At 40.9% G+C, this 12,225-nt stretch overlaps 1 protein-coding gene across 1 annotated transcript in view; it reads right to left on the minus strand.

Annotated features, from left to right (window-relative positions):
* Positions 1-12,225, minus strand: part of TBX15 (T-box transcription factor 15) — a 135,210-nt gene that overhangs the window by 31,905 nt on the left and 91,080 nt on the right. Inside the window, exons 3-6 of the mRNA XM_073329070.2 lie at positions 9,472-9,573; positions 7,983-8,154; positions 7,366-7,533; positions 1,601-1,665 (exon numbers count right to left, since the gene is read on the minus strand). Coding sequence (XP_073185171.1) covers positions 1,601-1,665; positions 7,366-7,533; positions 7,983-8,154; positions 9,472-9,573 — 507 coding nt within the window. The remainder of the gene's footprint in view (positions 1-1,600; positions 1,666-7,365; positions 7,534-7,982; positions 8,155-9,471; positions 9,574-12,225) is intronic.

The raw sequence follows: 12,225 nt of genomic DNA on the forward strand, positions 1-12,225 counted from the left end.
GTTATAGTGCTGGTGAAATACTGTTCTGTCAAGCATTCTACAATTGAAAAATGCAATTTCATTGAAAATCAAAGTATTTCACAGGGATATTTTGATGAAATTTTTAACTGGAAAAAGTCAAAACATTTTATTTTGACTCTCTTATTTTGTTTTGATAACACTGAAACATTTTGATAGGTAAAATGTTTTGTTTCAATTTTCCCATTTTGATTAATTTTGTTTTGATTTTATAGGAAAATATTAGTGTTAATATTTGTCTAAATTGTATAATTTTATACTATAGCTACTATTTTAATATAAGGGTCTAAACAAAATGAACTGACATTATTGAATTGAAATACTGCCGTGTTTCCAAATCAAAACCTTTTGGAATTTTTGTTTTGCAGGAAATTTTGAAGTTTTGGTTTGTCATTTCAATTCTGAACAGTTTCTTTCCCCCAGCATTTTGGAATTCCCCACTGAATGGAAATTCTGGTTTCTGACCAATTCTAAGTATGACAAAGAGGAGATAGAACCACTTAGTTTACTCTCTCTGTGATATTTATTATTTTGCATGCCTCCATCATGTCTCTTTTAATTTGTCTTTCTAAATTTACAGTCCCAAACTTTTTAGTCTGTCTTCATTTAAAAGTCTCTCCATGCTGCTAACAATTTTTATCATTTATTTTTAAAAAACTCAACAATATTTTGCTATATCTTTATTAATTATGGAAGGCCCTATATATATTATGGTACTATGGAAGTAGTAAATAATAGTTATAAATGACTTGGAAGAGAGAGCAAAGACCACAGCAATTGAATCAGTAGATAATACTAAATTGAGAAGAATGCAAACTTCAGAGAGAATAGAAAAATAATACAACAGTAGCTAAAGAATTTGATACATGACTAGATAATAAAAAAATAAGAATTAACTTGGAAAAACTCATTGCTAATATAGGTCATAAAAACTAATGTGAAACACAAACAAAATGGAAGGAAGTGCTCTTGGAAGAAGTAGTACTGAAAGACGCAATGAGATGATAGTGGACAGTAAATTAGACATGAGTTTAAAATCTGATATATCAGGAAAATAAACAATTGCACTTTGGGGCATAATGTCATGAAGCAGGGAAATGATATCTATCTCTCTTTATAGGGATCTTGTGTAACAATGCCTAGAACATTGCATTGAGTTCTGGACACCAAGTTACCTGGAAAATACTGACAAACTGAAATACATTCACTGAAAAGCAACAAAATGGAAGAACTGACTTGTGAGGAGAAATGTTTAATCTGGTTATTGTGTTTTCTACTGATGCCAGCAGTACATAGTGGGTGTGTTTAAGCAAATTAAAACAGCCATTCCAAAGTTCTGTGGTAACTAGTTTACAGCAAGTATCAGAGGGGTAGCCGTGTTAGTCTGTATCCCCAAAAACAGCGAGGAGTCTGGTGGCACCTTAAAGACTAACAGATTTACAGCAACTTTCTTTTGCTGTAAAACTGAATTACCCAACAAAGAGCTTTCCTGGGACTTAAAAGGGATTTTAAAAAAGGGAGTGTAAGGGGTACAAAGAGAAAATGAGCTTAACAGAAGGAAAGATAAATGAGATCTTCTTACCTGTTCCTCCCAGAATCTCTGAATCCTTTAGCAAAAGGGTTTCGGTCAATTTTTAATCGAGTGATCTGCAAAGGAAGGAACTGAGAATTAGCAGTTGTTTGAAGATTTTTATTTTGAGAGCAACTAAACTACCCTTAATGCCCTAATATATGCTGCCTCTATTCATCCAACATGTTTTTTATTTTCTACTTACTAACTTCCCAAACAATGCTAAGGAGAAAAGGCAACAGCAAAGCACAGAGTACAGCCTCCAGACATTAGGCAGAACTGCAAAACCCAGGATGGTCCCAACCAGAAGGGGGCTATTGTTAGCTCTGCTTCTTGGTGGTTGGTGATTCATAACTACTCAAAGTTGGGTTAGTTAGTTTCCCTGGCCATTCTGATAGCAACAGTCCTATTTGTGTTTGATAATTGTTTCAGGATAGAGATATCTTGGGGTTGTAGAGTATATACATATAATAAATCAACAGCACCCCAGAGCCAAACATGGCCACACTAGAATTACTGCTCCTGAATATGGCTCTTTGAGCCACAGTCAACCTTGTGTAACTCCATTCCACCAATTTCAATAATAGAGATGAAACTGACTCTTTCATTGTGCAAAATTAGGCTGTAAATCTCACAAGAATAGGCTGTGATTTGTGACACCCTCTCCTGAGGATCATTGCCTCCTGTACAGAATTTTGAGCATTTCCCATCTTGGCTGAAAATGAAAATGACAGAAACTTACCTGCACATTTCAGACCTTAGAAAAAGCTTTGGTGTGAGTTCAAGTGCCAGATGGTGAAGGTTCAAGGGGATGATGTACAGCTGGTTTCTAAACCAGTTCTCTGGTCCCTACCTCAAAGCCATTAATCAGAATCTTTTAGAAATTATTCAACTTTGTGTCCCACTTTAGGACATTACTGTTACTTATATACTGTTATAATGTACATGGCACTGTACAATAGATTGAAAGCGTCAAAGATCAGAGACCTAGCCCCGTAGGACTGAAAGCACCCCTGTATTCACACCCTATAATTCATGTAATAACCTTTGTGCAAAATATGCCTTGTGAAGCATCATTTAAAAACTAGGAACACACCGATAATCAATATTCTTGTGTAATATATGTATGAAATGCATATTAAGAGTTATAAACATAAGCTGAAATTATTACTACAGTGTGTTTACCAGATAAGTCTGGGTAGTGGGTATGCCAGTTTCTCAAAGACAAAGAACAAGCTGATGCCTCTAGCCCAGTGTCATCAAAGGTGATTGTCAATCACCTGTCAAGTGGCCATTCCTTGGCAACGAAAGGGGGGAAGGAACAGATTGATGTGCATTTTAACAATCAACAACATGGATCCTCTTTTACCACAAGACCCCATGTCTCCATCCTCACAGCTGGAGTAAGCTTTATCTAGGGGTAACCTCAGGAAAATGAATTTCAAAGGGTGACTGGACTACAAAAGTGAGGGGCAAAACACCCCAGCTTATCTCTCTCTTTCACCTAACAAGACAAAGGAACCAGCCTTTTGATTTTTGGGGGAGAGCCTGACCTGAGAATTTGGTCAACCATGTTGCTGGGAGCCTGTGGTAAGGATTTTACCTTGAACCAAGTGTAGCTTAAGTTTGAACTACAAGAAATGTTTTACCTTTATTTTTTATAACCATTTCTAACTTTAATACCTTATACTTGTACTCACATGAAACCTATCTCTTTGTAGTTAAATAAACTTGTTTTATTTTTAATCTGAACTAATCCAGTGCTGTGTTTAAACTGAACTGTTTGGTAACTCCAGTTAAAGTAGCAAATTCTTGAATATTGAGCCTTTATGGGAGCAATGTACCTTTAATATATGAACTGTCCAGCAGAGGGCTGGACACTGCAGAACACATGTTTTGGGGCGAAATCTAGGAATGGGAGTGTATTGGGATCACCCAGCAAGTAGTAACCGAGGCTGGTGGAAGCCAGAGTGTGACTGGAGTGTTGCTGACAGGCTGCTGGATCAGGGCTGCAGCTATACACAGACACTCAGGGTGTGACCTGCATGCTGGTAGGCTGTTTGTCAGCAACCCTGATTGGGAGCTACAACAGCAAAGCACTGTGAGGCACGGCAGGTCTCAGGGCAAGAAGTGACAGACCCCTCACTGGACTGGATTGTACCCTACAATGTGACATACCCAAAAGGTTCAAAATCAAACGTGGGTAAAATATTAAATAAAACAGTACATATCCTTAAATTGTAAGGCCAGAAGGACTCATTATGAGAATCTAATCTGACCTCCTGCATAGCACGGGGCATAGAACCTCACCCAGGAAAAAAGCCAAAGGTCCAACAATTATTAATTGTAGGGCTAGGGCCTGGCTGGGATTTGAACCATAAGTGAGAAGCAGACCCGTAAGCCACCAATGTACCCTAAAACTGGTTAGGAACTGAACCTATCACCTCCTACACCCCAAGGCACTATCTTAGGGTGACCATACATCCTGTTTTGGCTGGGAAAGTCCCCTTTTTAAGCCCTGTCCCTGACATCCCGACTTTTTTGGTTGAACGGGGTATTTTTGCCTTTTGCTCTTGCCAAAAAAGTGGTGTGTGCCCCGCTAAGAGGGTTCAGAGGAATATTCAGGCAGGGGGGAGGAGAGACAAGAGATGACACCAGCCCCGCATGGCGGGGTTTGGCCAAGCAGATCGGGCCAGCCCCACGCAGAGGTGGAGGGTCTCAGATGATCAGCTGGGATCAGCTCCTCGCTGCGTCCCATTTTCACTTTGAGAAATATGATCACCTTACACTATATTAACCCTACATTAACCAGTACACCTCTACTGACACTTACCATCTACACAGAGTGACTGTGGATATGGCATCAATCTGTCTAATCTATTCAGGATCCTACACCACACACATCACCTTGCAACTGGAAGGCTTCAAAGAAGGAGTGAGATTTGAGGAGGGATTTGGGAATGAAAGGAAAATAGCCTATATTATAATGGGAAACCTCATATTCTGAAATTTTCTCCTGGCCTCCACTTCCCTTTTTTAGATTTCCCAACATATACAATTTTCAGATGGAATGAAAACATGCCAAAAGGTTGTAAGTTCTTTGCAGAAGGGAGTGTGTCCCTGTGTTCTCTAAAGTTCTATGGTGCTGTATAAACATTTTGTAATAATGAATTAATTAAATGTGACAAACTCTTTTGAATTGTTTTGACATGATATTGTCACTTATTTCAATGTTGTTTACTTTAACATATAAATTTGACTATATTTCATTGAAAAGAGAAGTGATTCCTAAAGATTGAGGTTACAATGTTATTGTCTGCAAAATAGCTAAGATGAGAAATGTTTTTTTATTACCATTCTTGATTTAAGACAAATTCTTTCATCCCTGCAATCTGTAGCAGCAAACTGCAGACCATATTTTCCTTTCAAGTCAGGCTACATTATCAGATTTTTCCTTTCAAGCTAATTCATGTTATCATTCTAGTTTATGATGCTTGTTTATGATATATAACTAGACCACCATGGTATTGACACACTGCATAGGACTTTGTCTATTATGACATCTTACTTCACATGGCTGTGATAAATGCTGAGAATCTGCATTAACACTGACATTTTGATCCCAGCACATATTATTGTTTTCATGCAAAGATGGTGAATGGAGGATCCTTTCAATGAGTTGAGGATCCAAATTAACACTTTCCTAAGCATGTGAAGTATAAGAAGTGCTCTCCAAAATCAAAGCATTTGAGAACCACTGTTCTACCGCCCCTGGTTCTGTGCCCAGCAAGTGCCCCCTCTCTGTGGCTTTCAGACTTCCCTGGACATTCAGGAACTGAGCTCACATTCAACTCATATTCAATTCTACCCAGCTTCCCAGAATCAGGACAACTGCTCCAAGCCCCTTTAAAGTTGTGTGACATAATATGTCCTCAGAACCAAAATGGTAGTGGCAGTTAATGTCATTTTCATCTCCTTCCCTACACCAGCTGAACCTCCTGCACCTTGGGAGTATTCACTCTGATGAGGGCAAGCATTAGCACTGACACCAGCTCTCCCTTGGGATTTCCACTTGGGAAGGGTAGCTTTAATTTACAGCTGGGACACCATAGGCATCAGCACATTACCCTGCTGACCTGACCTCACCTCCTCTCCCTACAGTACTCCCCGCTTTGGGGCTCGGTAAAGACTTGATTGAAACCACTCTCCACTTTCTGCCTTATGGGCCATGTGCTTGAGCTGCTGGTAGAAACTGCCGCTGAATCCATCCCTATGAAGGTAAAGTCTTTAGAAAGCAAAGTTGCCATCGGTATGGGATTTCTGAACCAGCTATCTCTTCATCCTTTTACCTCTGGACAATTGGGCTCTTCCCTTTAAGCACAACCCACAGCTCTCAGGCACTGATTCAGACCAGAGTTCTGTAGTTACAGAAAGAGGACCAATTTTTTTCTACAAGCCATGGAAGGATGAAAGAGTGAATCAGACTTTCATCAGGGTATGTTTTAGGTAACACAGAACTGGCCATTCTACTCCAAAACTTCCTGTCTTGGTTAAAATCTCAACTACTTGCATTGTCTTATTTTCCTTTCAGTCTCAAGAAATTCATATCCTTTCAAAACATCTTTTTGAAGTCATTCCTAATTAGAACAGGTATGGAATCCTATATAAATAATTTATAATAATTTCCTTAGTGCATCTAGAATGCCCATTTACTCAGGTGAATAAATACAGTTCTCCATGGTAAGCTCTCTGGTGCAGGGACCGTCTGCTTCAGTATTGGTACAGCTCCTGGTTCGTGACTATTGTATGGCTACTGCAACACAAATAAATAATATGGGCTAAGATGCCATTTCTGGATGTTTAAAAGTCTGGATCAAGGAACGCAGTTAGTCCATAATCAAAGCATTATCTGTTCCAGGAATAACTAGTTCTCCAGATCGTAATCTCATGATAGCAATGCCTTTTTCTGAAGGTATACTGAGTTAATGGACGCACCTTCCTGTGGAAAGTGACCAGGTCCTGAAACACTTGTACTTGTAGTGTACTTGTAAGTAAAGTATTAAGCCATTAAGAGCTGCTATGCATAGTGGCCCCTTTCTCTCATCTATGACTTTGTTTTCACTGCCAAAAACCGGTGTGTTTTACCATGGGATAGCTATGAGTACGTCTACACTGTAAAGAAAAACTCACAGCACTGAGTCTCAGACCCTGGGTGAATTGACTTGGGCTCATGCAGGGCTAAAAATAGCAGTGTAGATGTTCTGGCTCAAGCTGGAGTCCAGGATCTGAGACTCGGAGTGGGTGAGGGTCTAGCCTGAGCAGCAATGTCTACACTGCTATTTTTAAGCTACTCCGTAAGCCTGAGTCAATTGACTGTGCTCTGAGACTCTGTGCCATGGGTTTTTCTTTGCAGTGTAGACATACCCTAAGATGTGTTAGCTTTATCCACTGTAAAATCCTAGTGTTTTTTACTACGAGGTAGGCAGGTGAGGTCAACACCTTCCCCCTACCCACAATGATTGACCTCCCCTAGCTAGCTCAGAGTAAAACTGCAATGCCCTGTGTCTACCTAGGATTTTGCAGCAGGATAGCTAGCCATCTTTTTTTGCAGTGACAACATAGTTTAACTGCCCATACAGTGCATCTTCTCTGTTAGCTAGCTTTCTCAGAGATTTAATTCTCACAGAGACACAGAACATGCTACTATTTTTATAAATACAGGGGAAAACACTGCAGGTGAAGGAGCTGATGGGTCTCAGGGACACACACTGCTTTACCTGCTGGTTTTGATAGGCTGTCACTGTGGTGAAGACAGTTTCAGGGAAGTTGAAAGTTTTCACTCCATCACCTGCAGGGACTGGTTTTGTAGGAGACAGATCACTGCTGAAGTCCTTGCGGATCACATGAACTCGAGGCTGGTACTTGTGCATTGAATGTAGAATTATCTTTAAATAAAGAAGAGAGGGGGAAATTATTTGCCTTCAAGTCTCCTATGCTCGGCTCATAACAACTACATGGGGATGGGGGCAGGCTAACAAATCCCAAGACTTAGACTATTGTGATACAACTGCACAGTCTTTACACTTGTCTGATAACTGAGTGAGATTCAGCCAGTGATCCCTCCGTGGGGTGTGTATATGTGCAACCACCCCAACAAAACTGAGCTCCTATCCAAAGGGAGCCCTGGGACTGGGGGACAAGGGTTTATACATCGATGTGGTTAGGCAGTGTCCCAGAGTGCAAGCAATGGGGCTGGGCAAGAGGCCTTTCTAGCTTGTGTGTGGAATGGTTGCATCCCTGGGCTTGGAGCAGCAGAGCTGAGAAGTGTTATATCTCCCTGGGACACGGTGGGGCAGGGCAAGGGCAAGGGCACTGGGATTAGCTTCTGACTTACGTGGCCTTGATCATCAAGCTCATTGTTGGTCAGCTTGAGTTTGTCAAAACTGACAACCTGCCTCATCCAGGTGTCGCCAGAAGCCAACGAGTCAGGATGGATATACACCCTGGGAGGCACTGGGGAGTCAGCGTTGCCTGCCACCATCCACTTGGAGCTGTGATACACATACCTGAGAGAGAGGGGTGAATCTTTACGGCTAAGGAACCCCAGAGCCAGTGAAGAAGGAACATTGCCAGAGCTCCCCTTCCCCACCACCCTGCCATACACGTGCCAAGGCCTCATGCACAGATAGGGGGAATGTGCTTTACTGCAACCTTTCACCTTGCAAATGCAAACCAGATAATTGAACTGAACACATGGACGAGGGATTCCTTATTAAAATCACCTTCCCAGTTCCTTTCAGCTATAAAGCTCTGCCATATGTGCTGTCCCGGCTCCTTAACCCTCTCTGTGCTGGAAAACAAGCCTGTGAAAATACTGCTGAGCACTTCATTATTACTAAAAGACAGACCTGTGCGGGTGGGACCTCTCACACTGGATTGTTCAGCATGTATTTTCAGGGTGGATTGATTTGACTCAAAGTGATTTAAATCACTGATTTTAAACATGTTTTAAATCAGCAAGCAAGAATTCCTAATTTCAATCATCTATTTTCATCTCGTTTTGCAGTTATGCTTTGTAGTTCTTTTCTTAAAGAGAAGATGATTCTCACTGGTTGGTAACCATTAAAACATGTTGATATGCAACTAAATATAGCCTTCACCCTAAATTGGATAGGTCTTTTTGCTACCAGGGGATAAACTGTATCTACGCACATTTATTAAGCAATCATATAGTGTCACATATGTTTATTCAGAGTCTTAATTTTTACATTTTTAGTTTATTATTTCTTATTTACTAGATGATGATTTTTTTTTCTTTTGATTTGTGTCCACTCTGCTTGGATGGAAATTCAAATGCCTGAGAGCATCAGTGCCTGTGTCACCTGCTACTCCAGTGCTGCATCCAAAATATAGATCTGCAAATAGCTCAGTCCTGACCTGCAGCACTCCCTGCTATTTCAGTCTCAGGTTGCCCATCCCAGGGCTCTCTTGGTGAGTGATTGCTAATCCTGGTTAATTGTGAAATGCACACAGACCAATAGAGACTAGAAAGAGAAAAAAATATTATTACTTGAATCAGAAGGCAGGGTTTGAATCCTGGTCTCCAGAAATGCAAGGGAGGGAATGTATTAATCCACTTTCTCAGTGACACCCTCAGTACGACGGATCAGATACTCAGATAGTTTGAATCAGCATAGCACTACTGATGTCAATGAAGCAATGCTGATTTACACCAGCTGGTGAATCTGACTCAATCTCTCTCTGATTGAAGCATGGGCCTTTACACTTGGGTATAGTGGTAAATGTTTTTCCCAACCTCTCATTCTTTGGTATTCTGAGTCTAGCTCTCATGGTGTTCCTCATTGTGCCGTTGAAAGTCTTACCTGTATCTCTTGTTATCCACAGGCACAATGTCCATGGCTATGTAATACTGCTGGTGAGGGTCTAAGCCTGTAATTTTCACTCTCATGGCTGGAAACATTCTCCTAGAAAAATAAAATTAGAAATGAAGAAGAAAATGGTGAATGCAGGAATTATTAGAAAAGCTTGGGAGACTCGTTGGGATCTTGTTTGACAATAGGCAGCAACCATAAGAATATTGCCGCATGAAGGTCCTTTTGTAATGCAGGTCCTTCTTGTAGGACTGACTTATGGGTGGTTATATGACATCAGCTTGGTAAGGGTGCTATAGTTGTTACGTTGGTAGGTTGCCAGATACCTTCTTCTGTTCTAGTTTCCTAGTGCATAGTTCTTCCATAGCTACTTCAGGGTTAATTGTCTTTGACTCACCCATCTTGTTAGATATTGGCATTTAGATTTTTGTCCTTCTGCTCGTGAGTCTTTGAACTGGTTATGCTAATAAAGTATTGTGAGACATGCTTCAATAGTCCAAAAATACTAAATCTGGATCCCTTGAATCCACCAAGGCTGTTTTTATCAAGTTATTTGCTATTTGTACTGACTTTTCTGTTGAGCCCCTACTACCCAGAGTTAAATGAGTTGACATGGTGTACTTGAACTGATATATCAAAAAGTATTGCTGAAATGAGCCCCTCGTGAATTGTGAGCCATTACCAACTCAGCTAGAATCCCCCGGAAAGCAACTGTGATTTACAATGAGTTACTACATTGCTTTTCAATGTGCTGTGCAACAACTTACAAAAAATGAAATATTGGTCCACTGATAAGAGACAATCTTTTCTTTCTAATTCAAATAGCTTTGGCAATGAGGAATCTCCTGTGGTTTCAGGGATTGTTTTGCATTCTGTTCCCAATATGAGCTACAAATTTCTCACTTGGGTACTTTACCTTCAATGACAACATTCATAGCTGGCCAGAAACAGACATCACAGACTCTCTTCTGACACTTTTCAGTACCCAGGTGGGCACCGTGGATTATGCTTAGCATTTTTTACTTCACGCTGTAGCATGTTGTGACACCAAGCCCTTGTAAAGAATCTGGTTATATGAAGCAATGTCATCTGTATAGCCCCAGAAAGGTTTTTATGCTTGAAGCCACCTGGGCTTTTTCTGGTGGCTGTTCATCTAGCACTACCCTTTCAAGCCATAGTAAAGTTGGGACTTTTTGTGTTTCTTCATTGAGCAGATCAATTTTAGTTCTGGGAACCGGGGTAGTCCTTAAGTCATATTTACCTCCAATTCCCCTTCCTGAAGCTCCTTGCTTTGCTGTTTATAGGCACTCTTAAAAGCACATCTCATATGAATTTGCTTTATTGGGCCTATATTTCACATTTAATGAGAACTTTTGCCATTTCATAATCATTCTCTGAAGTCTAGGCAGTGCTTTGCACATTAGTTTTTGTAATATAAATTCCAGTGACTTATGGACTGGTTCTGTCTTGATTGATTTCTACCCATAAACATACTCCTGAAACTGTTCAAACCCAAAAATCAGTTGTAAGCATTTTTGTTCAATCTGAGCATACTGGGCATAGCTCTGTTGTGATTAGGAAGCATAAGCCACTAGGCAAGCATATCTAGACCAATGCCTAACTCATCCCTCTCCAGAGTGTATTCTCCAGGGCTTCGTTTTACCTAGTTTTAATGTTTTAAGTAATGGGTCCTTTACTACATCCCTTGAGGGACTATTGCACAATCTGGTAGACCTTACGTACCAGATGATTTTTCTTCTTTTCAGCAGAGAAGAGCGACATGCTTGAGAAAAAAAATATTTACATCCTCCTCCCCCCTTTGCTTATCCTTCAAACTGAATTTAACCTCATTAGAGGCATAGGATAAGTCTACCCTGCAAACAGAGGTGTGACTGCAGCATGTGTAGACATACCCAAACTAGCTTTGATCTAGCTAGTTTAAACAACAACAGCAGTGAAGCTGAGGCAGGATGGGTGGCAGCACAGGCTAGCAAGTTGAGTACACATCCGGCATCCCGGGCAGGTTTCTACAGCTAGTGTTGCTGCCCATGCTGCTGCAACTCCACTACTATTGTTATGTCAGCTAGCTGGGGTACGTCTACGGGTGCTGCAGTCACACCACTGATGGTGCAGACATACACATAGAAGTTGGGTCAAAGTACCAGGGAGGTTGTAACAGCAACACAGCACATCCTCCTAGCAGATCCCCTGCCCTCCCCCCCTCCCATTCTCACTTCGTGGCAAATTATCCAGAACTGGGGCCTGAGCAGGGAGTTAGGAAGAAGGAGACAATGGAAGAATTTAACTGTAATTATTCAAACATTTTTAAAGGCTCTGTTGTAGGGGTGTGGGAGATGGGAGGGTATTTTATTCTTTCCCAACCAGTTCACGCTTTCCAGCTGGATAGAAGGTGAGGAAGGAGGAAGTGCCAGTTCATAATCTCTGATGTGCTACTGAGTCACTGCTCCACCTAGTCACAGCTCTTCCACTTTATTCCAAAAAGAAGGAAAATGTAGATCGATTCATTATTGAATCTCACTTTACAAGGGGCATTCACAGGAGGAGAAAAGGAAAAACACGCTGTGGTCACTGGGGCCCAGCCAGCTAGAATGAGAGGTATAAAACTGTCAGAAGAATTCTGTGCAGGTGCCCCATAGTGAGAATGTGGATTTATGCACTGGATGGGGTTAGTTTCATAGCTGAACAACTAAATAAATTAAAAAGGAATGATGGACTACCCTAGAG

The sequence above is a fragment of the Lepidochelys kempii genome, chromosome 1 (assembly GCF_965140285.1).
Source record: "Lepidochelys kempii isolate rLepKem1 chromosome 1, rLepKem1.hap1, whole genome shotgun sequence".
In the NCBI taxonomy this organism is placed as follows: Eukaryota; Metazoa; Chordata; order Testudines; family Cheloniidae; genus Lepidochelys; species Lepidochelys kempii.